Source organism: Struthio camelus, chromosome 1 (genome assembly GCF_040807025.1).
Source record: "Struthio camelus isolate bStrCam1 chromosome 1, bStrCam1.hap1, whole genome shotgun sequence".
Lineage (NCBI taxonomy): Eukaryota > Metazoa > Chordata > Aves > Struthioniformes > Struthionidae > Struthio > Struthio camelus.
This window is the reverse complement of record NC_090942.1, coordinates 35,214,496-35,240,997: the sequence shown is the minus strand read 5'-3', so window position 1 is coordinate 35,240,997 and position 26,502 is coordinate 35,214,496. Positions and strand designations below refer to the sequence as shown.

At 39.2% G+C, this 26,502-nt stretch overlaps 1 protein-coding gene across 3 annotated transcripts in view; it reads right to left on the bottom strand.

Moving 5' to 3' along the window:
* Nucleotides 1-26,502, bottom strand: part of ANO6 (anoctamin 6) — an 80,913-nt gene that overhangs the window by 32,844 nt on the left and 21,567 nt on the right. For 2 of the 3 annotated variants that reach the window (XM_068933867.1, XM_068933858.1), the window contains 2 exons: nucleotides 14,878-14,954; nucleotides 5,233-5,361 (listed from right to left, as the gene is read on the bottom strand). In XM_068933867.1, the coding sequence (XP_068789968.1) occupies nucleotides 5,233-5,361; nucleotides 14,878-14,954 (206 nt within the window). The remainder of the gene's footprint in view (nucleotides 1-5,232; nucleotides 5,362-14,877; nucleotides 14,955-26,502) is intronic. The other variant, XM_068933874.1, reaches the window with a different exon arrangement.

Genomic DNA, 26,502 nt, shown 5'->3' with positions numbered 1-26,502 from the left:
ATTACAGCATAAAATGGCACAGAGGTATTCCTTCTGTAAACCCAAATATTGTTCTTTCTCTGCAGGTGTGACACATTCTAAACAATGGGAGAAGTCCAGCTAGTTTGTTAAAAGTTATTCAAGCTTTTTGTTTGCTGGCTATCTACACTAAACAAGTCTAGAAGTAAAAACTGTTCATTGTTTGCTTGTGAAGACAACTTCTCTGGCCTTGCTGAAGTTCTCTGTAAAATTGTACTTTAAAAAATGTATATAAAATTTTCTGGGAACTCTAGTTTTTAGTTTCATTTTAAAACTATAAATTTCTGCAAAGTACCTTACTTAATGGCTAGAAATGAAGGTTCTGCTCAAATTCCTACCAAAATTATTGACAGTCTGTCAGTTTATTTCTATTGCAGGGAAGCAGATGGACTAGAATGACATTATGCACTGATTTATTCTGAATTTATCCTTGTGCTGTTGACCCGTTAGCTTTCAAGAATGAGGTGCTTGAGGACTCCAACAAATAAAACCGGCATTTTGGAGCATATTATGAAAGACTGATGATACTTAATTTCTATCCTGACAATAACCTATCCCGACAAATGGAGTACTATAAGTTATGAGGTTGAAAAGCATGCTCTGGGCAGGAACCTGAATTTCAGACAACAGCTACACACCTGTTCTGGAATTTGTTTGCAAGGTACTGCACATCACAATTTCTGGAATCTGTTCCTGACACAGTTTGATTTTTGTTAGTGATTGCAAAATTGATTGTCTAACAACTTCAAGAGATTTGGAATTCAAACTGAGTTGCATATGTGAACCTTATCTGCTAAATTTTGAGTCTGTAAATTATGTTAGAAACTTTTGTGAGGATGTGATTTCAGCCCGTTGGCTCTGGCTCCTTTAAACCAGATTTCTGAAGCGTATGGAAATGAGGGTAGCACAACAGCAACAAAAATGTTCAAGTGCTTCAGAAACCCAGGTTTTTGTTCCTTCTTTCTGAATTAACCACATATTTTTAGATATTTTATTTCATTCTTTCCTCTGAGGCATTTGTTCAAGGATGCTAATTAATACAAACTAACATTGGGCCATTTTCTCAGTTATGCTCATGCAATCCTATTGAATAAGGACAGAAAGCCATTTAAATTAAATATAATGATGGTCCTAGGACCGGATAGTTCTTTTGCTGCAGGAAAATATATGGACCTGTGCCTCATTTTTCTGAATCTAGTAAATTGGATAGCTAGCTTGAGGTCTAATTTTCAAATCATCCCCATTGATATGGGGACTCCTTCACTCTCAGTATATCATGTAAAAGGATGGCCAAGTGCAGCACCCAAAACTTTTCGCTTCTGATGCCCACTAACAACTTAAATTCTGCCCTAACCTACATGCCATGCAAGCGGGTGCGGTAGAGCGCAAGTCAGAGAGAATCTGTTCCAGTGACTACATTTCAGGGTTCCTATATTTCACAGAGCTGTGAAATTGCTCCTGGCCAATATGAAATCAATGGAGACTTTGCTGTTGACCTCAGTGAGGTGAGGATTTCACCCTAAGAGACCAGATTTCACTGGATCTGTTACCCTTTAATGAGCTGGAGTTCGAAAGTTCTGTGAACAATAAACCTCTGGATAATAGCTCTATAAAACTGTCATGGGAGTCAAAGAAAGAGTAGTATGAGCAAGGAAGCTTTTCAGTCTTCACCTTGAATTACACAAGATACTGCTTATGAAATTTCGCATTTTCAGCTCATCATTGATCAGAGACAGACAATTAAGTGTTCAGTACTTAAAGTTGATCGTAAATGACAATATTCCTCAGGGTGGTACTTTGTATATCATCACAAGAGCAGAAGTCCATTTGCACCAGAAGAACATATAACCAAATAAACAATAACGTCAGTAAATACAAGGTATCAAAAAGATATTATGCCAGTACTGGTCAAATCTTTATGTATCTTGGGCAGCATCATCTCCATACCTCTCTGGGAATTTTGATAAGCCAAAATGTTAATTCTATCACTACATCGTCTATATATTAGTATTTTCCCAGGCTGAAATACTGCACTATAAATGTCACCTTCCTTTCCACCTGAGGCATATGGTATATGTGTTTTGTTTCTTCTCTTCAAATACTCTATTCACATTTATTTTTTGGTTTTTCTCAGTCTCTCTCCTTTCACTTCTAATATGAGTGTTAGGCAGGTCCCAAGGCAGAATCCTGCACCTTGCTTTGAAGGAAGTTCAGGAAGAAAGATGTTAGCAATGCTGTCAATGTCTGTGCAGAATTTGCTTAGGGAATGAAGATTTGCAGCACACACAGCTTCCTTAAGCTGCACAGTAGTTGATCTCAGTGAGATCATCCCTCTCTGTCTTCAAGGTGATTAAAGTGCTTGTGTGCTTGAGCTGACCTGCACCTATCCCATCCTCGAATGGTAGAAAACCTGCATATACTCAAGTCTTTAGGAGGCTGGTCCTTGAATAATAGATAAAAGAAGTGCATTTCTAAATTGATGAAGTCTGTATGTGAAGTATTAGGAGGAGAAAGTCAGTATTTCTGAACAGGAGTCTGGGTATGACTGGGTGACTTATTTCAGCTCATGTCACAGCACAAAAGACTCATTGAACAAAATCCTTTCTTCGCTGCTCTCTTCTCCTTCCTTCCTCTTTCAGTGTCCTCTTAGTACCTTCCCCTCTGTTTCATGAACAGCCTTAGATTTTTTCATTAGTTCTCCAGTGTCACCATACTTGTATCCATTGCTCTTGTCCTTGAAGATCTTCCATAGCTCTGCAACTTCTTCATCCTAGTTTCTATGTTTTCTACTGCTTTTTCAACATTCTAAGTGTTCTCAGTATCAAAATTCCTGCCCATACCTTCCACAGGACTCCTATGGTTTCAGATTCTCCTTGTTCGTGGAAATCCTGGCTCTGGAAACTGCTATTAAGTCACTACAGTCAGCTTTCTTCTGACACATCTATGTCACCCCTTAGGATCTCATAGACTGGTAATGGCAGAGTTGCTAGGTAATTGAAAATAGTCTTTGGTTTAACAGAAAGATAAATAAATACACAGATAGAAAAAAAAACTGCTCATACTGAAAGGCATGATCATAAAAAGACTAATCTCCACTTTGGATACATGTCGGCTGCATCTCAGGCTTATAGGAGCATAGGGCAATTCAGGCTAGAAAGGGTCTCAGGAGACCTCTAGTCCAACCTCCTGCTCAAAGCAGGGTTAGATCAAGTTGCTTAGGGCTTCAAAATCCAGTCCGGGCTTGAAAACCTCCAGTGATGGAGACAGCACAGCATCTCTGGGCAACCTGTTCCAATGTCTGACTGTCCTTATGGGGAAAAAGTTTCTCCTTATATCCAGTCTGAACCTCCTGTTTCAGTTTATGCCTATTGTCTTTTGTTCTCCTGCCATGCACCACTAGGAAGAATCTGGGTTCATCTTCCTGGTTACCTCCTTGTTATCTGGGGGGCTGCAGCTGCGTACCCCTGAATCCTTCTCTTCTCCAGGCTGAACAAAGCCAGCTCACTCAGCTCTCTTCACAGGGCAAGTGCTCCAGTACCGCAACGATTATAGTGGCCCTTCGCTGAACTTGCTTTAGTTTATCAACAGTTTTCTTGCTTTGGGGGCCCAAAACTGGGCATATCTAGATGCTGTCTAATGAGTGCTGCATAAAGGAGAATAATCACATCCCTCAATCTACTGGCTGTGCCCCTGTTCCTGCAGCCCAGGATGCTGTGGGCACTCTTTACTGCCAGGGTACACTGCTGGTCCACCAGGGCCTTTTCTGCAGAGCTGCTTCCCAGCCAGTCATTCTTCACCTTATCTGGTTGTCAGTCTAATATACTACGTTATATATGTTAGTCTATGTGTTAATCTAATATACCTAATGCTTATGTTTGCTACATGTAGGTAGACTGTTTCCCCTTCTTCAGTACCCAAATAGACTCAATTTGGCTGAGAATCTTTGCAGGACTGAGGCCTTGGAAAGTAACCTCCTCTTTTGAAAGCACATTGCAGAATATCCACAATCTGCTGGTCTAATCATTCATAGTTTAGTTCTGGCTGATGTCCTAACATTAATGCTGCACTAAAAATACTAACGCATTGCTCACATTTAATTTCCATCACTATTTGGAAAAGACACTAATTATATTTTCAAATACATTTGGGCAATAGCCAAATATTACAAATACAAATGTAAACTGGTAACTGAAAAAGAATTGTTTCCAAAGGGGCAGCTTTGTGTTTCTAATTACCTCTCAATTCATTTTCATTGCTGATCCTGTGATCATGTGTAATGTAACATCCACCCACTGCAGGACTCTCTTAAACCCTACTAATGATGTTCCTTATGGCTGTGCCAATGCCAATGACAACACTGTGTAATGAGTATCAACCAACTTAGCTACAGGCCTTTTTACTCCTATTCTTCCACTCCTAATGGCAAATCATTATTTGTATATAAGTTACTTTCACTGACTTCTCTGTCCTTGCCTGTCTCCACCAGAGGCTGCTGGAACACGAGAACTGCTGAATCACAGGAAGGAAGTGGGTGGGAGAGCACAGATTCCAAGGAGACTGCAATCCAGCTGCTCTCTCTCAGGCACTTCACAATCGAAATAGCTCAGTGACAGAGCTGAGCTTGCTCTCCCGGCTTTAGTTGCATTATGGATGAAACCCACTGTGAGACCTACTAAAATAATTCCAAAATAATCTCCAATTGTTGTTGTTCATTGCGTTTAAGAAGCACTGAGCAGTCACTGGCTTGAGTTAGAAATTTTTTGCAAGGTCGCTAGGGAGGGCCAAGCTGTTGAAATGGCAAGGGAAAAAGTGGTACTTGGAGAAGTTCTGCTGGCAGATCAACCTAGAGTTATCCGCCACGAAGGACTTGGGCACTTTAGTGGGCAGGATGTCAGCGGCTATATCCAGAACAGTGACCTGGAGCACTCCACTTAGCTCCCTCCTTTTATAAGATCCCCTAAATACCCTTATTTCTGAACTCCAGCAGGGGCCTAATTCAATTACTGTAGTTACAAAAGATTGCCCTAGCCTGAAGATATTGGTGCTTGATTCTAACGAGGATCTTGAAACCAGCATTTTTTGGCTTGCATCTGCTGAAGCGTTCCATCCTGCAAGCATGTTCTGAGGACACCTAACGCACGCTGACAGACAGCGCTCATTCTGTGCATTGCTCTAGCAGACAGCAAATGATTTAGATTTGTATTAACCGCTTACCTTTTGCTTTCTACGATCGCTCCTCTTGTGAGTCATTTTTTTGCTTTCATCTTCATATACCAAAACAAAGTCAATTCTTCGCTGCCCATCGCTGAAGAACAAGGAGTCTGGCTTATTATCAAAATCAGCCTGGAAAGCAGGTAGAATAGGTTAATATGAAGAACTTTACTAGCTAGCTCTTTACTTGCTTCCTGTAACATAATATTTCAGCAACAGGGAAATTCAACAGCTATGGGCACATATAACAAGAAGCCTAAAGTGACAACAAAATTAGCACTAAACTTGTGTTCTACGACTGGAACAAAACATATTCAGAGAAGTTTGGCAGGTCTCTGCGTGACATAAGGACAACAGAACTTTGACCTAATTTTATTTTTTTTAAATGGCATATTATTTTTTGGCAATGGGAGGAGCATTAGGATATAGTACCATTACTGAATAAGGCATCTGTCAAGTAATTTGCATGCTGTCATGAGTACAGTGTTAGATGTTCTGTCTACAAGATATTTTATCTCCTGATGGGAGCTTCAGAATTTGTGCCTTCCCATCTGTCCCATTACCTGCCAGAAGTTTAAGCATCTCAACAATTAAAAAAGAAAAAAAGTAGTAGTTTTATGCACACCAATTTCTGAAAACATCAGTGCCCAGAGAATTAAGAACAGGGCCAGGCTGCAGATGAACTCTCAAAATGGAACACATCATATGTGGATTTATTTCTTTTTATTAGCAACCAAAGAACATTGTTACATGCCATGCATCCATCATGTAATAATATATGCCAAAATCAAGAAGATTATTATATTCATAAGCCACTACCTAGTCCGTGGAGGAAAGCAGGATAGATTGACAATTCCACTAATAACATCTTGAAGTGTTATTTCATGTGTGTGACAATATAGACATATTGATGGTGAGGGAATCTGAATGCTCGAGTAATGATTCTGTAGTTTCTTGGAATATTCTGTGGGCACTATCACATGTAGCGACCCCTCCTTTTAGTTAATATTTAAATTGTAGTGTTATCAGGATTGTCATGTTATGTAATGGCACTAGTGCCAAACCCTAAGATACTTGGCCAGACCCATACATGTTGTTAATAAGGGTACTGCCACTAAAGTTAGTGGATAACAAATAACTGAAAGAGGACTCAGCATTGTATTAGAGAAGATAAGTTCTCAAAAGATAGCAAGACTTCCACAGAGAAATGCCTTGTGGCACACAGAAATGTCTGGCACCTTGACTTCCAGATGGCTGGACATGCAGAACGGCCTCGGGCGGACTCAGACCAGGCAAAATAACCCAGAGTAATCTCCAGGACATACTGTGCCTTTGTGTTCATGGAAAAGGTTTCCAGGTTTCATAGCTCTGAAATTTCCCTGTCAGCACAGACCCAACTTCATGAGTGACATGAGGACTTCAACATGAGGTTGAGCGTAGTTTTGGGAATCTGGGATGTCTGGTTCACAGGAAGGTGCATGGAAATATGGTTATGAGATCAGAGACTCCCTAATTGCAGTCTGAAATGGTTATTCTTCAATAACTGTGATAAAACTGATATGAATGTCAGCTTTCAGTCAGGAGCACCCCAGTCCTTGGGAGCTTATAGTACTTTGGAATAACCTGTGTCTGTTCCAAAACAAATTGCCTCTAGAAGTTTTATCCCAAACCCCACCCTGTAACCTATTTTGCTATTGTTTGTTGGCTGAGTCAAAACCATTGATTAGGATGTACCTTCCTCTGATTATGCTGAAAATTCCATATTTTAAATTAACTCAGGGGAGCTTAAACTCATTATTTTTTACTTGGTATGCGCAAGGGCTATGACCAGTTGAAAAAAGGTTCTGCCAACTGAGTTGCTTACACAGTCTGAACAGATTCTTGGTTAGACTGGTTTTCCTTGGAATCCCACTGTCTGAAGGTGCTTCAGCTTGTCCCTCTGCTGAGACATTCATGACAAATCTGACAGCAAATGGCTGCTGATATATTTATACATGCACATTACATATAAAGATATACTGACGTATGGCCGATATACAGATACATCATAGGGTAGTCACACAACCCGGGCTAGGATTCAGAAACTGTACCTAAGCAGAGTCACCAAATCAACATACGACTGCACACTATAAAGTTCTAGGAAAAATGCTTTAAACTTTCAGATGTCATCACCAGAGCACAACAATGGCACTGAGTATCCCTGTCACCCAAAGGCAACCACAGATGTGAATTCCTAAATTCCTAAGAACTAGAGTCATGCTCAGTGTAGAGTGGATAACTCTGTCAGAATCAGTTTCTATCTACTGTTCTACTCCACTAGTATTTCTATTTAAAAAACCTTGAGAAATGATAAAATGATTAACTCGGTCCAGTATTTACAGATAATTCAGATAATCCACCAGTAATTACAGATAATTCAGACTAACAGGATACTTAAGACACTTAGCTCTCACATGGACACCCGTATATGTCTTCACCTGTGAGCTGAGTCCCACTCTTGGTTATCTGAGTGTGAGCGCTATGTCCCGTGCTTAGGAGGCACACTCAGGGAAAGTGTGACTTCCAGAAAGCACTGTAAAGCACAAAGATACTAACTTCCCTGACTGCAGCACAGAGCTGATGCCTCTCCCCAGCTCCCGGGTTGCATTCAGGGCTGGTCAGTAGGTGAATCAGCTGTGTTTATAACATGGATACTTGTGCCTCAGGAAAACTTGTGGCACTACATCAGGAATATGCTAAGTCTGGGCACCACTCTGGTGGAATGTGATATGAATCAGGTTAATGACAGAAGTCTGACATAAACTGGTAAAACAGTCACTATTTTGCTCCTCTTACTTTCGTTTTGCAGACAAAATGGCACTGTGCCGTAATGACAGACTGGAGAGAGATTTAATGCTGAGGCCTCACCACCAACAACGAGCAGTAGCCACTCTCTGGAGACTGCATGGGAGGTACTGCAGCAGCAGCAAAAGAGAGTGAGGAGAGAGCTGAAGCCAGCCTTGTCCTTCCCTGACACAGAGCACAACCCCCACAGCCACTGCTCTCCTCTGGGACTCCAGCAGTCTCTGTCCCTGGCTAAAATCACTCTGTGTTGCAATGCTGGAAACCCAGACACCAAACCTTGTGATCGTGAATAAAGAGAAGTGTTACCACTGCATAAACCAGAAGGGAGTCTAAAGAGAAGATAGTTTAGTTGTGAAACTCTAGCACTTGAAAGCCTGAAAGTTGTAATAGCTTTAAGGATTTTTTCTTACAGTTTTTAGCTATTTTGTCTACAGGACCTATGCACAGCATAGAAAGGAAATTAATGGTAATTAGACAAGAAACCTAATATTAAGCTTTTCCTAATCTGCAATTGCATGACTTCACTATCTAAATAATTTTCCTTTAAATGTATTCTCCTTTAAGCTTATAAAAACAGTGTGTAACTTTGTGATAACTGGCATTAATAGACAGCCAATAACATTGCAAGTATGCGGTGACTGCCCATTAGTCAGCATTCTGTTTCATTAATTAATTTATGCATGTGTTTATACACGAGTATATGCATATTACCACGTTCATACACCTTCATATACTTATGGAACCATGCACATATATAATACAGCTGAAAGATTAATCAATTTTACTTAACTGTATGACTCCAGCTATGCAGAAGCTCACACTTATGAGGCCAATTTCTTAAATGTAATCTTTATTGTTTGTAATTATTAGGGCAAGGTCAGTAGGCACTTTATATATCAATAAAATGACAAAAGAATTGACTCATTAACTTAAGACATCAAGGTCAAGACCCACACAAATCAATTGTAATGTAACTTTGAATGTTGCTCTATTAAAATGTGAGAAGTAAAACATAAAGGGAATGTAATAGCTAAGGTTCCAACAGCCACATTAACTTAGATGTGTGGTGTATCTTATAATCCCTATTGGATATTTGTAATGAAAAATCATATATATTCAACATAATTAGCAGGAGAGAACAGGACTGGAAACCAAAAAGATGCGTTGTACACTGGAGTTAATAATTCTTTTGAGATATTGTGGTTTTTTAAGTATATAATAATTATTTGGCAATATTACAATTATTATTATCACAGAAATGCACACAAGTGTGTGCACGTACACACACTTAGCTGCATTATTAACATAAGGAATCTAAAGGAATGGAGGGTCAAGACTGTGGATAAAATTTTCTGAAATTTTACACTTAACAGTACGTCTATATGAGCTAGCCTGGAAGTAGCACAGACGTGTTTGTGTGGGTGAATCTCTGTGTTTTACTTCGGATTGGGAGGCATTTTTGAAGTGAATCTCCCTAGTGTCTCCAATGTTCGTGCTTTGGTTTGCACTGCAGAACGGTCTCAGAGCCCACGAGCTGCATTCCTGTTGGATGAAACTAAACTGGAAGATGCTCTCCTGGAGTGCACCCAGCGCAGTTCAGCCTCAAATGGATACTTACTCCAAGGAATGAGACTGGAGGTAGTCTGAAGTAACAAAAAGTCCAGAAACCCGTATAACGCAAACATCAGGTTCTCAGCATCGACTGTATTGTTTTACAGATCCACTCCTAAGGTCCTCACAGCCGGCTAATGTAGACATAATTAGTAGGACTCTGCCAGATCTGAGAAGCAAGGCGGGGAAGTATTGCATTGATGCAATTATACTGCTTCTGATACTTGAGCTCACTGAAGGTCTCTGTGCAGCCCTGAACAGCCCTCTGCCATGCACACAAACCCCTGCTCAATCACCTTCTTTTAATCCTCCCTGACTCTGGCCTCCAGTGCCTAACTTGAACACTCTGGTAAATGAATAAGGAGCTTCCCGTGTTCTTTCCTAATCCAGCACAAGCAATGATCAGTAAATAGCATCTGCTCTCCCAACACCCTGGACCGAGTGGCAATTTGATCAGGGACAAGTAGGAAATGAGGATGAGCTTGTCCCTCTAAACAGTGATGTAAAGGCTGAGGTAACTGGTTTGGCAGTGTTGCCAAATAAGCAAGAAAAACACAGTAGTAGTACTGACCCTCAGCCCCTCAGTACTGACGTCGGAGCTTCTCAGGAAGGACACTGCTGTGTATTCTTTTCCAGGTATATGCTATAATGAGGTATCTCAGCATCTAAGGGGAGTAGCTGTGTCTTATTCCTGAGACAGTTCCTGTAGTCATGGCTACATGTAATCTCTGCAGCAGAAATTGAAAGGAGACCCCTCTAACCAAAAAATCCCTTCAGCAATAGTAATGCCCTATTCCAGGGCAGAAAAACTGGTTGTAACTGTTTGTAACTCGCGTTACAAAGAAACCTGTCTTCACTTATCCAGGTTTCTCAGGGCATTATAACGTTAAAATACAGTGGGGACAATGATGAAAGGGCAGCACGGAGACAAGAATGAAGAAAAACACGTGCAAAGGAATTGCAGTTCTATTTTGTTTACTATACCCTGAACAAGCATAGTATTGTTAAGATGACTTTTTTAAAATAACAAGAGATCTACCTGGAAGGACAGAAGTGCTTTATTTTGTCCACATGAGCTTTTGATGTGATTGTCAACAGTGTCAAATGTAATCATTACGGGAGGGATAAACTACTTGTCTGCAACCTCATATAGTTTTCAGGTAGCTCAGAACAGCTTCCTGCAGCACGCCAGAGATCAAGTCAGGGCTGGGAAACAAGAGAGCAGAGAACTGCCTGTGCAACATTCCCTCTGCTGACAGGTACCTGCAAAAAAGCCTAATGTCAGCACTGAGTCAGTCTTGGAAGGAACCGCCATTTCCTTCAGGCTGCACTTCTTCAGTTCTGGGCATCAGCAGGTAAATAATTTCAAAGTAGATGTCTTAGGAGCATAGTTATTTCTTGCTACAGGCCTTCTCTTCAACTTTAATAATTTAAAAGAAATAAATGATATTACAAGGATATCATGAAACATAATTTTGTAAAGTGCTTTGAGATCATCTAGTGAAAACATTACCAAAAAGTAAAGCTTTATTATCACAGCTATATAAAAAGATCCTTTATTACTTTATATTCAGACTGACCAAAATACACAACAACTTTTCTGACATTAAGACCAATGAAGTATTTACTTCTAGAAGATGTAAACTTATTTGCATACCACAAGAAGCTAACGTTGGCGTGTTTATAGGGCAATAAAACTGTTATTCATTTAACATTTTCCCTTGTGACTCATATTTGCTAATAACAACAGAGGACTATTTTAGTTCTGTTTTTAGCAACAGGGACATTATTAGCAAGCATGAATCAAAATACGTCTTTTTCAGTACCTCAACATGCAAAGAGAGACACTTTTGGTATCTAGTAAATGGAAATAAACTGATATTAAAGGTTTTTTTACAGAGCAGAAAAATACAGGGCTTCATTACAGTCATATATTTCTGTCAGCACAAAACAGTTGGTAACTGGCCAGACATTGGGATGCCTTGTCCCCGGTGCTAACTTTAGGTTAGACACCCACTTGACTTCCTGTTTTAGTTTGTGTGTAACTGTTGGTTGCACAAGGAATTCCAGTTACTCTTGATTAGAGAGAAACCAAATATACTTACTTTTAAATAAAGGTGAAGATAACGCTCCACTGAAAATCTGCTTTTCAGCACCTCTCATCCTTTTCCAGATGCACAAGCTGGAAAATTCACCCTTTCAGAATTTTCTGAAGCCTTCTCAGTACAGAAATTGTATTTGAGGGGCAGCACTAATACACAAGCTGTAGTTATTGGCAAAGATCTCCCCTGCATATGCTGAATCTCAAAACATGGTTTACATCCGAATCCAAACTACCTACCTATAAAGCAACTAGGAAGGCAAAATGCTTACCTGAGACCTAGAAAATGCTTACATTAAAATTGTACATGCAGTTTTGTCTTCCTTGTATATACTGCTTATGAGATAAGATTTAATTGCACAACCTTATGCTGTATTTCCACGTGCCTTGTAATAATTAGCGATCACTCTTTATTATCTTCTTCATTCAATATCTTTTTTTTGTTACACTGCATCTAAATAGCCCAGCTCCCTAAAATACTGATTTCCTTCTGACCACTTCTATGGAATTCTCTTCATATTCTACAAACGTTAATAAATTTAACTTCACAAAGCCCCCAGAAGGGAAAGTAGCTGTATAATCCCAATTTTACCAGTGATCACATGAAGCATCTATAGATAAATGCCCAAAACTGTTGAGTGTTTCCTAAATTTGGCATTCTAGCTTGAGACATCTAGAGACTTTTTTTCCTTCCAGTGTGCTTAGCAATTCTGTCTCTTCAAAGAGCATTACACTTACTTTTAGGTCTATTTGTGACTATTTTGTGCTAATGCAAACAAAGCCACAGATGCTCCCCTTTGACACTCAGGAAATAAGTCATGGGTGTAGTGACTTAAGAAACCTCTCAGAAATCTTATAGCCACAGCAGGGATGAAATCCTCCCATCTAGGACAGCATGCAGTTTTGCTAGTCCTAAGACCATTCGTTCTTTTCCTATAATTACCTCCCACATTTACACCTTGCTGAAGTACTACATACAAAATCTTTCCTCATAGAATTTGGATTTTTGTGCAGATTAATGTCTAATTAATGCTGAATGAGGCAGGGATCTTGTGGCAAACATAGCATGTGATCTTATAATTGGAAACAGCATCATAATAAGGATGGGGCAATTTTTATTAGTCAATAGTTTATTCACAGTTTTGGCTACTCCAGGACAACTTGCAAAATCAAATCAAATGCAAAGAATACTTTTAGCTGGAAAGCATAATCTAAGTTTAGATAACAGGCACAGTACTCCCCTCCTCATTTTCCATTTCTAGTTACACCTGAATGGATTAGCTCTCATGTTATCCATTTCACAGACAGACTTGATTGATAGAACTTAATTTTATTCAATCTTTCTGGTCCCTCAGACCCACTGAAACTGTCCAGCAGCAGACATGGACAGGAAGGAGGACCTGGCATGGAGGGAGCAGTACAGAAAAGATGCTGCTAAAACTGACCAGAAATTACAACTGTTGGTAAACACTAGCAACCAAAAATAAAAATTGATTTTGAAGGTTAATTTTCAGTAGGAATAAAAATAAATTCTACAAGACTGCTCAGAGAAGAATGCTCTAACCACAAGGTATATGACATTCTAGCCATTACTATTTCACTTCACACAAATACATTTTAAAAAAATGTCACTGAACCACAAAGAGAGTCTAAGGATTTTTGTAACACCCTAGTCATGACACTCAGTTGGGAAATAGGAGGTCTTGATTTTACTTCATGCTCCAAAAATGTTTAAATATTTTTCCAGAAACTGAAGCAGCGTCAAATGGAGAACATCATGCCAAAATATTCTAAGGTAAGGTCAGCTAAGGCTGGGATATTCAGCTCGCAGAAGAAATTTCTCTTCCTGGTAGTTGGGATATTTGTTTCCTACAACAGAGGAGGGAACTAAACCGACACGACCCTTAACTATGAAAAGTACTTTGCCAGCTAAGCTACTAGAGCAGCTCCCATAAGGCCCTGGTACCCCTTGGTGTAGTTAAAATGTAATCTACCTCTTCATTCCCACTGCTTTTGAAACAACACATCTTCCTGCAGAAATTCTTTGGCTTTTTCTTTAATGATTCTGTTTCTAACTTCAGTTTACTGTGAATCAGAATAGCTTTCAGTTTGGTGACCAAGCCAAGAAATAAATTACTTGCACAGCTCCTGTCATAATATCCGTATACAAGACAGGACAGGCTTGATTCAGACCCCTGAATTTGCATCTTTTAATTTTTTGGCTCTGTTCTTGTATGATAAGCTTTCCTAGCTATATGAAGAAAACAACAAATTTCCATATAAACAGAGAAATCCACAGGACTTGGACCTCCACACTCACAACACAGACTTCCCTTATGAGAGCTAAAAGGATAAGTGGTATCTAGTAGCTAGTAGACAGAGATGACAGAAACACACAGGCAAACCCACTTAGTGGGTTTCAGCTATTTGGTTACTGCTGCTGATAGCTTAAATTTCAATATTTTGGACAAGGCTGACCGGGATCCTCGCCCAGCTCTCATTTCTTGGTGCAACATTACAGCAATTTCTTGAATAGACTCCTGTGCTTGAAAACCATCAAGAAGCTCGTGAGTACTCAAAACTAATAGCTCCAACAAGCAATGCCTGACACGGCTGAATCTGCTTCTTCAAGCTTTGTCCTCCTGTAAGACTGACCTGCTTACAGAGGTAGCTGGAATACATAGACTGTCTATGCACACCTAAAGCCAATGAATTCACACATCAGCCAACTAATACTTGAATGTCCACGAATCTATAAGGTACGGGTGTTCACATGTAGGCTGTGTTCATATATTGTATCCTTACATATACACACACAATTCCTATACATGCATACTCATATAAGCATATATACAGTGGAAGTGTATGTGTGTGTATCAGTTTATATATGTTTGTAACAAATCTAGTGACCTGACACTTTCAATCAAATTCAGGGAAGTGGAGACATAGCACTCCAGATTTAATCACATAAATGAGCTGCACACACCGCAAATGCAAAGAGAATGCTGTTCTTTTGGAATAGCTACCTATTGTTGCATAACTGTACTAGGAAAAATTCTAGGTAGTCATAGTTAAAGTAAAAAAGTACCCACCCATTCTGGAGTATGAAGGTTTTGCTGATCTGGCACAGTTCCATAAGTGGGAATTATCACCTGGTTCAATTCCAAGACTAAAAATAAACACACAGAATTAAAACATTTTAACATTTTATGTGATAAGATTTTTAAATAATGGTTTGAGGATATGCCATTTTATTGCACTTGTTTAGTGCTTCAGCAAAAGAATGTGTCTCAAGCTTCAGTTACAGTCAACAGGTGGCAAGAGAGCAAAGCCTACATTTCACCAGGGTGACAAGCTTGGAAATCCTACCAAAAAGCTATAGTGATACAAAACATCCCATTGTCAGCATGTGCCGTTTAGTGTTTCAGAAAACTTCATCTGCAGTCTAGCGGTAGTTAGCGTTAGCTTTCAATGAATAAGGGTACTTGGACTGGCTTCAGCTGCACAAATAACCCTGGCTCATGCTGACTCTACCTGTCAGGCAAGAACAGAACCAGGAAATCCTATAGGAATCCTGGAATGGGTGTGATATAGACAGTGATGCAGTAACATTCACTGCATAATAGGAATGATTTTCGTGTAACCTAATATCACATCTAGAAGCTCAATGTGTATTAGCGTCCCAGTGACTTCTCATCCATTTCCCCAGAGTGATTCTCCCTAAAAAAAAAAAAACTGCAAACTGACTTTCTTTCCTGCAAATATAGTATAAAATAAAAGTGACCTTGTGAAGTATGCTACTCTGATACCATTACCTAGCACAGCTGTCTAACAGATTCCTATATATTGGGAAAACTGGCCATCAGATCAAGCACTGGATAATATTTAAATTCATCCTTATAGCCACTGGAAATGAGTTACCAAAAGGGTTACAATTGCTGCAGAGCACTAGTTTTAGTCCCTTAACAAATGTCTTTGAGTCTTAAGAAAAGGACAGACAACAACCTGAGGCTGAAGACAAGCAGGTGAAGAGAAAAGCTGCTTTCCACCCATGCATAGCAGGTAGATAGGCTCCATGTGCTATTTTTAGACCCTTAATACAGAAAAGTGTTTTAGGTAAGTCTTTCTGGCATTGAGGAAAGGATCATGGGTATAAGGGGTGCCTGCATGCCAGTGCCACCTGGAAAGTATGGCTCAACTTATCAAAGATACTCTTTAATCAAATAGACAATACTCTTAGAAGGATAGTTAAATGCCTGTAATATACATTGGTAGGACCAACATCACTGATATGCCCAAACTTTTTTTTGGCTTAAAAGCTCCATTGATATGTGGCCAGATTCTCAAGAATTACAAGGAGGCCTTGCTTCACTATGATGCTTACTTATGCCAGTTGAAGAGCTGTCAAAACACTTGGAGATAGAGCACAATAAAATTTCTCTCTACAAATCAGCAGAATCATGGTTTCTAACCTGCTAAATTCCCTGGCTTAAATACTATGTCATACAGTTTGGTAGGGACTTTGTTCCAGATGCTGAACTATCAGTTTCCAGATCTCTACTGGGGTGATGGTATATTCCCCAGGGAAGAGGCAAAAACAACTCCATGAATTTTTCCATCAACATAGCTTCAGAAACAGCTGAGTCATAACCTGCATGTTGGCCCAGCTGGATAATCAAAGTCAGTGAAATCTCAAAACATTAAAATCTTTAGAAACATTTGCCAATATTCCAAAAAAAAAAAAAAAAAAAGAGTAGGAAAGCGTGGACTAGTGCAGCATACAAATATCACATGCTGAATCCATAATATACAGATTTACAAAATACGGGTATATGTCAGTAGCTAGTATAAGATTGCCATATTTGGACATCATTATATTTTAATGGGCTCATTTCAGACTAGTGTGAGAAGGGCAAATATATATCCCTGATGTCAGTGTAATTGGCCTGACCTTACACTCCCTAGGGCATTCTTTATTCTTTGTCTGGATACAGAGTGCTTCTGAAAACCCACAGAGGAGGGAATGTTACTGTCCACATATAATGGGCGGGGTGAAGCTCTGAAATAAAAACTTCTGCTCTGAAACTCTGTATGTCATTACATGTAGCAAATAGATGCAGTAAGCAGAAGCTGCGGACAAGAAGACTTATGCCAGCCACTGAGCTGAAGAACAAGAATCCTGCGTTAAAACAGCCTCCTCATTAAGTACTCACTATGTGTAATCACACAGCACTCAACAGTGCTGCTTAGAAATCCCTTCAGCCAAAACTGAAGAGAGGGGGAAAGCAGGGCATTCACAGTAGGAAGGACAACTCCTATTCTCCCAAATCCTGATGATGTGAGGCTAGCTAGGAATACCCTCTGGAGAAATACACATATATGAGTACAATTTGCCTCTGCCTCAGTGTCTCTTGCCATCTTGTCTTCCTCATGATAGAGTAAGTGTCATGAATATTTTACTGTTTCACCATTTATCCTCTTAACGCTTTTTCACTTGAAATATTGCCTAATACAATCCCTGAAGCTTTGGTACAATGAAAGGACTCATGCAGAAGGGACCTGCCACTCTCACTTATTCTGGGACATTAGCCCAGAACTTCTCTCTTCCAAATTAAATACAGTGCCTTTACACTACCTGAATGTGTATGTAGGTCAGATTTGTTCTAGTAGTGCTTTGCTAGAATAGCTATGCCAGTTTGGGTAGTTAACGCTTTTAGCCGGAAGAGATCATTCCAATCTCATAGAGAGATAGAAATGGTACCTGCAACAACTCAGCTTTGCCAAAATAACCTGCATCCACACAAGGCTTTTTCCTATCCCCAAAATCATCTTATTTACTTCTCGCACCTCTCCTCCAGTGTTACAGTAAGACCAGTTTGAAACAGAGAGGGCAAGAAAGAAAACTGCAGCAGAAAGTTTTGGGTTGGACATCAGAAAATTTTCTGATAGTAAAATACACTACCTGGGGAGGCTGTCAGATCTTCAACACCAGCGTTTCTTCTGTATAGATTAAATGAACATTATGAAACTATTTATGCCAAGCTGAACCCAGCACGAACTTTAGGAGGGTAGCCTAGATGAGCTGTTGAGGTCCTTTCCAGACCTAGCTTCCTCCGAGTGTAAGACTGGCCTTAGTGTTCTCAGCAGTTACGGCCAAAAAAGATCACTGCACTGAGACTTTATTTTAAAATAATATTTTTGCTCATCTATTTCTTCTTCAGAAGCATTTTCAATCCTGTTAATGTTTGGGAGGGAGCACATGAAAAGTAGACGCTTATGTTTTAATCACTCAGCCAAGTAAGCCAAAGAAGGTATGAGGGAGTAAAGAAATTTGCTAGCTTTGTGCTGGCATGTTCTGATTTTAAGTAAGTGACTGATACATCAAGCTCTATCTTCAAGCAATCCTGGTAACATATGCTTTTGTCGGAACATTTGATCCAATTTGTTTGAATTGCAATTGCATATTTTAAGTTAGTGGATGGTGATAGCAGCTGGTTTTTCTCTAGTCCTTACAAAATGTGCTGTATGTTGTATAAACTGTGAGTACTAAATCCGTGCATGCTACTTTACAAGGATATCTCAGTGGGATCTGAACCCCACTGGAACCTAGAAGCATGCTCTGGAGAAATAAGACTAGGCCCAGATTTTATACCCCAGTTCCTGAAAGATAAAACTGGGAAGGCACTGCACAGAACAGCTGGGACCAGTAACTTATTTTATGGACCTCTTGCATTGTGCAGATTCTCAGGTGCTGAAGCATTCTACATTCTAAGGCAGCGCAGCCCTAGAAACTGCTTTCATTCAATACCTACTTTATAATAATTCAGGTTAAGATAAGGAGTGAGTTCAAGACATAACAGCCAGAGCTAATTTATGTCAGGTAGGCTGTTACATAAGGCACAATCTTTTCCCAGCTGCCCACAGACTGTTTTGCAATCCAGGATACTGAACTGCACAGTCAATGTTTCACATCTTACCCCTAAAATGCCTACACATGAGTATTAATAAGTCTACGTTAATCCCATGCTTCTCCTTTATAACCTATGTACCTCCCATATCTTGGACTCGGCCAAGAGACTTAAATCTCATTGTTGATTTTACCAGTGGTTTGCTTTATGACCCTAGGAAAGGTTTAGTTTTCTCACAGGTTTGCCAACGTCTCTTGCTAGATTGAGAAAAGCTCCTAAAATTCCTTGAGAGCCAATGTAAAGCGTCTAGTCTTTGCATTAGTTAATTGATGTTGACTGCGAGTGGTTTTGGATGTTCAATGATCTTCCCATTGAATAATTCAATTTTACAGGCTTTCATGAACATTATTACTAGCAATTTCTACCTATTGCTATGGCAGAGGTGAGAGGAAGTGGCACAATGATAGATACAAAAGCTACTCTTCCTTCGGAATAAATACACAGGAGAATTAAACCTTTCCTTGGAGTCTGAATAATAAAATAATAGGAGCAACTGCCTAAAGTACAGGCAAAGCGAATGAAACAGTTTTTCTGGGACTGTTCAATCAAAAAGGCTGAGATTGGGGAAAAGTAGTAAAAAAAAAAAAAAAAGAGAGAAAGATGCTGCCCCAAAAAACATTAATGAGAAGAAAACCACAAAGATATTGGATAAGCTGATACTCGAAAAGGCCACTCAGCTTGGCTCTGTAAGCAAAGACATTGCCAAATATGCTTGAAGATGCCAAACTTACTGTGCTAAAGAAATCCTTGGCTATCTTCAATTTTTCATCAATAATCAAAGGTGCAAAAGGGCAGTAGCATTCTTTCAGCTTGTAAATTACATAAATAAGTCAAACTAATAGACACAGAATTATTCTGAGAAGCAAAAAAGGTTTTTACAACACCAAACGTACTCTGGTACTTCATTTCCCTCAACAGCCCTGTAAGGCATTGCAAAGGACAAGATCTCAGCCCTGTCAGGGAATAAGGTATCTCACGAGTAATCATGAAGGTAAAGCCAAGAAATGATGTCTAGAATCCCCCAGAGTCCTCAGGCATTGCTGTCTTGTAATAAACGTCATATCACCTCTCACTTTCCTCAGAGTATTTTGTGAGTGAGAGTATCAATAGTCTGTCCCAGAAGTTTTAAAAAGTATAAATCCCAAATCCTTTTCTTACAAGGGAAAAATAAATTCATGGAACATTGTGCTCTCCTAAGCATAATACCAATGTGCCCAAGAATATTTGTTTAGCCTCTGCATGCTGCTTACAGTCTGTCCTCTGTACACAAGAAAGTTTAGAGTGTGGTTACAAGAAACAAGTAAGCCAGAACGCAGTGCGAGGGCACATCAACTAATCTGCACTAACTGGCTGCATGCACAATGTTATCCCAAGGCAAAGGTGAGCAGAGAGCATATGAGAACATGCATTTACCAAAGGGGAACAGAAAGGTATGCTTAACAGATGATATGCTTCAAACCCACACTCTACCTTAGCTCACAGTACCGCCTTCATGTAGCCATGCCTTAGACAGCAATGTTCAGCGTTTCACTTCATATAAAAATGTAAAAGTGTAAGCACTCAATTAGACACAATTAAGTCTTTTAGGCCTAAATAGGTTCTGAAGAAAATTCATATAATAATAAAATAATCCACCGACTGGAAGATATCAGGAAATATTTACATGTAATTCCTATCTGAATTGACACTTCCCCAGAATGTTTATATGACAGCAATGTCACCACATGAGAACAGAAAAAAAGCTTATCAGTGAAGTCTAACTGTCCTAATGAAACTAATGAAAATTAAATTCAAAGATCAGATCCGGTTTTCCACCAAGAGATTCAGACTACTAGGTAGAGTCAGATTCTCCCTGTCTGTTGGGATAAATGACAAGATCCAAAGACTGCAGGCTTTGCCAGTATACTGCTTACTAAGTAGAGCTGCTTCTGCATAGCACATGTCTGTAGGAAAATGGACAAACTGAACAGAGCTGATCTGCATCACACAGCTCCTTAAGAAAAGGACAAGTGGTGGTAGTGTCTCCTCACCTCAGCACTCACAGTCATGACAGCAGCAGACCGGTTTTATGACACCGTCACTTCTGCATAGGTAACTGAGAGACAAACAAGCAAAAAGCACCACAGAATCACAGAATCACAGAATGGCCAAGGTTGGAAGGGACCTCAGCAGATCATCTAGTCCAACCCCCCTGCTCAAGCAGGGACCTCTAGAGCATATTGCCCAGGATCGCATCCGAGCAGGTTTTGAATATCTCCAGCGAAGGAGACTCCGCTACCTCTCCGGGCAACCTGTTCCAGTGCTCTGTGACCCTCACTGGAAAGAAGTTTTTCCTCAGGTTCAGGTGGAACTTCCTGTGTTTCAGTTTGTGCCCGTTGCCTCTCGTCCTGTCGCTGGGCACCATGGAGAAGAGACTGGCCTCATCCTCTCGACATCCTCCCATCAGATACTTGCACACATTGATCAGATCCCCTCTCACTCTTCTCTTCTCCAGGCTGAACAGGCCCAGCTCTTTCAGCCTTTCTTCATAGCAGAGATGCTCCAGTCCCCCCATCATCTTTGTAGCCCTCCGCTGGACTCTCTCCAGCAGTACCACCTCTGAAGTACTCAGAAACCATAAGAAGGGATACAGTAAAATATTGGATATAAACTGAGTCCTGAAAGGAGTAAAAACTACTCTGAACCCCATCATCTAATCAAGTCAAATTACTCTGACCTTATTTCATCAAAAAGAACAGACTGTTACTTTGCGGGATAAGACTAATGTTTCAGAGCCTTTCCTCTTCTCAAAAGGGATGATCATTGACACATCCAAGACAGTATCGTGTGAGGAAATGGCAACCACTATCTATATCAAAACAGTGGAAATATTAATACTGAGGGGAGAGTACGATTAATAGGTGGGTAAGTCTGAAGAGCTGGAGTAGTCCCTGATAACCAATTGCGACAGGAAGTAAAGCAACTATCCTTAGAAGGATTTTATGTAGGTGTCAGCTTTCTTAAGAAGTACAGGCCTCTGTCTCTTGGTTCAAAAATTCTGTTCTGACTTTTGGGGAGAGAAGGTGGTGACAGATTTATGCCATCTTGTTTTAAATACCCTGGAACATCACAAAGATGCAGGACAGACACTACAAAGGAGTTTCTCTACTGAGGAAAGATTTTGCTTTCCCACATCTTTACACTTCCCCAGAAAGGTGAAGCTATCATTATAAACATTACAATGAGCTCAGGGGCTATGAACAAAGAAAGATGTGAATATACACTAGTTAGAGTAGAAAACAACTCCTTTCCTTCCTGTTCTTTTATTTATATCAGATTTTAATACATTTTCTCTAAATTAATCTAAAAACTGTTATTAAACTCTCAGAACTGATCACAATCTATTTTAAGGGCTAATCCTAGCACAATTTATTTTAATTCTTTCAATTAAATGTGATAAATATTCAAGCTATACAACTTGCTGAAATTTTAAATGGAGTAAAACCATTGCACAAGCAAAATTTTTCAGGAAATAGAAACTGTCGAACCAATATGCAGGTTTTTGACAGCCACAATCTCTTTTATTGGGGAAGAATATTTCTTTACTGTAGTTTATTCCCTACGTTCGTTGAATGTATAGGAGTTCTTTCAGATCTAGAAACTAACTGGGAGTTGAAAAAGCAGGAATGTTTATTTTCCTTTTTGAATGTATGAATCAAATAAAGAATGAGACAATGCGATCCACCTAAAATAGCATTAACCTCTTCCATGTACTTGCCTTGTAAATACCTCAGTTTTAAACATAAAATATTCCTGAGGGACTTGATTCTTACATATCAAGTCACACAAAAAGTAGTTTCATTAAATCACAAAACCAATTTTAACCAAAAAACCCACAAATTTTCCTTAGTTGGGCAGATATTTAAATCTAAATTCTCTCTCCTCTCAGAGTAGCAAATAAGCACAAACAGTAAAGAAAAGAATGCCTTAGCTTATCCTTCCAAAATGTACGTGTGATCTTTTCACCTTACTCCTTGCTAGGTACTGACATTATTATCAGGATCTTTTCCATTGTTAGGGTTCTGTTTGGGTTGAAAAGACTTTTGCAGGCTAGTTTATTTCCAGGCTACAGTTATTCTTCCATTCAAATATATGTCCCGCCATTATGATCACAGATTATATTTCACCTAATTCCACCAAAATACTATAAGCTTGCACTTAGTAGCATCCACTCTTTTAAATGTAGTTATTTTATTGAAGTGTTTAAATTACTTGCTCTGTTTTGTATCTGTAGGTCTTATCTGAAGAATACAATCTACTAAAACCCATGTTCTTCACTTTGTGAGAAGTTACGTGTTTAAAGTGAAATTGAATTACTTTTATGACACAATACAGTATAATACAGCACAGTATAATACAATACAGACAATACTTCATGACCTATTACTTATAGTTAATAAGAGATCTATATAGCTGCCTTCAGTGTGAAAGTCTTGTTCTCTTCTTAGAGTCCCCTAAAGTCTTACAGTACATGAGAAAACAGAAGACTAGTAGTAATGCTAAAATGGCTTTTCAAGCTGTCAATAAATTGCGTCTTTGCGTAGTCACGCAGAACAGATCTGCAGATATTCTCAAACCCAAACCTAATCTATGCCACCTAATAAGAAAAGCACTGATTTTAATTTCAGATGTACAAGCACACTCAATATGAAGCTATACAGATACTACTGAATCAGAAAGGAAGCGAAATGGCTGTCTTGGAAGATGATTCTTTTTTGTTTGAAAGACTGTTCTTTCCATTAAGTTATCTTTTCTTTTAGCTGTGCAAACAAAGTATTGGGAACATACAGTATGACATTCAATAAGAAATACTCTTTCATGACTAACCCTAAACAGAAGGAAAGTTCAGTTGGTAATATAGTATAAAGAATATTGCCAATCTAACAGCCCGTTTCCTGAAGCCGCTAGCTCAGTGTCAAAGTAGCTCTTAAGAAAAAGAGTAAGTAATTAGGGGACAATTATCAAATAACAAGATAGACTTAGCGGAAGTTATTCTGTTGATAGCACTGTCTAAACACTTAAGAGGCATTGGGTTAGGAGGTTTACAGGCTCAGTAACCAAACTGTCACACAGTTCTTACATGTCCAGAGCTCAAACAGACGAAAGATCACTTTCCACTGAAAGTGGGACACTTGCCCAAAACCTCTTTGTCAGAGTATGAAATACTCTGAATATGGAATATTCAGAAAATAGAATAAATATTCTGAAAATGAATAAACTGACAAATTCAAGAGGCTTCAGATTGATCTAGGCCCATAACCCGAGATTAATGCCTGAAAAGATGATCATTCACTTTTCTCCACATATATCTTCTAATAATCTACTAAGTAATTTAAATATGTTAAAATGATGTAACAAATGGTCCTCTTTAAATTTTGGACTTGATGGCTGCTTCATTTTAATTACATACTGAATCAGGTAGAAAACTGCTGTAGTGTGACTATCAAATGAGTCTTTCTCAACGTTTATTCAAACTATGTCACAGAGTAACATGCTGAAAACAGAATCTTTATTTCTTTCATTTTTTACAAGGGTGCAAATATTGTCATTCACGCTGTCCAAATAAATTATAAGTTCTTTCAGCTTCTAGAGTTAAGAAAAACAATTACTTCAATCTGTTTAAGAACACAGGAGAGAAGGGATCAGCTGAGTCAGAGTCCAGCACCTGCTTACAGACGATTCTGATCTTTAGTTTTGTTAGCAGCTTCAGAAAAAAAAAAAACAACTTTACTTAAAATAATTAATTTAAGGTTGAAAAAGTGATCAGGAAGAACAGGCTGGTGTTTCTTCTCTTGTAATGAATAAAATCCAGGTGGCAGAGAATGAGATACACTAATTCTAAAAACCCAAAGGATATTAGGACAGACTTGCAGAAGGTATTAGGCACGCAAAGTTACAGATAAATTCCTGCTGAGGTATTCAAAAGTGTCCAAGCACGCTGACAGTTTTTAAGCAAAATTATATCAAACACCCACCAAACACAACATGTGGTCCTTAGTGACCAGAACCAATCTATCAATTTCATTAACTACAGTTTATATTTCCCTTGTTTATTAAATTATTTTAAATGCAAAACGTGTTTTATAGATGCACTTTCTTCTTATATATACAGCTTACTTAATTCAACTAATAAACATTTTTGAACGTTTTTTTTTCTCCGTGGTTAACTGAATTCCAGTTACCAACCAAATGTATCTTAAAATGAACTCAGAGTAAATCGTTATTATCTAGCAAACAAGAAATAATCATTCAATAATAAATTTAAAATCTGAGTAAATGTACATTGAATTGTATGTCTCCTTAAATGAATGTGTGTCTACGGGATTAAAGAAATGACGTAGGCACACAATACAGGATTTGGGAGTAATCAAACCATCCAGGCCCAGAACTACAAACCAAAACCACAGGTGTGCAGCTGTGGGTTCACAGGAGCCTCCTAAATAACTGTAATGCCTTGCAGGCATTGCCCCCTGTGAGTCACCAGGGTCCAGGCTGGGTGTGCCATATTGTGCCCTCTCAGTTGCAACATCATTATCAAACAGAATGCAACGGTTTTACTGTCTTAGTCGCTACACCAATCAACAAGAAAAACCTCTTTCTCTTGGAAAAGCCTTCTAAATATAAATTCAAAACAAGATTAAAACTGGATACAGGTTGCCTACTTGTTATGGCCCGAGTGAAACTGAAGTAAATTAAATTACTAACTTTAACCATTCCACTTTGCTCTACATGGCAGAATCTGGTTTTCATGGATTTTTACAAAAAGACAAAATTATAGCCAAATGTGTCAACGGATCAGTAAGGTTCCAAATTCAAAATCACACACATCAAGATACTTCTGTCTCAAGACTGCCTGTCATTATTGATACTTATTTTAATGGAGACAAAGGAAAGGGAATGGTCATGGTCTTCTCATTCCAGAAATGGTTCTTACTACATGAAAGGTAAACGGTGCGCAACAATAGTACTTGATCTATCACAGGAGATGCTAGCGGATTTTAAAGCAAAGGATACAACGTTGCATTATAAAGCCCAGATTATTACTCTTTTTCTTCAGAACCACACCCACTTTTGTACTCAAGGTGGGTCTGCTCTGAGGATGACTCCAGGTCTGGTCAACGAGGAGGAATTGTCTGTCTAGAGCCTTACCTCGTTTTTCCAAGAAGATGGAGAGGATATAGAGACTGTAGGAAGACTGAAAGGAAGAAGGACTGTGAAAGGTTGACAAAGAATTTGAGAACAGCCTTGGAGAAATGGTGTCTGCCCCAGCTTCTGCAGATAATTCACACGTGATGCTTGAGCAAGCTACTTAAAAAAGTTTGCCTAGCTTGCCATGGCAAAGTTTTCAAGATAACTCCTCAGGGTGTTACAACTGAAAAACTCAGCACTTTTACAGTAGGGTAGTGGTCAGTTACGGGTGGTAAGTTGGCTGGAGAAGTATGGAGCAGTACTCGGAACACCAAGATATGGAAATGTTCTTATTTCAGAAAAATTAATCCTAAAGCATTTGTGATTAGTGAGCACTCTGACAACTTTGCATGGAGCAGAGTGTTTATCAGCCATAAAAGCAGGATGGTGTTAATACTTGATTGTATGGAGGCATTTGAAAATTAATTCTTTTCTGGCGGACCTGCAGTAGATGTGTGGTGTTGCTGCTGGTGGTACTGAGGCTCTGCGTGCAGCACCTGGCCTTTGCAGATCCCATTTAGA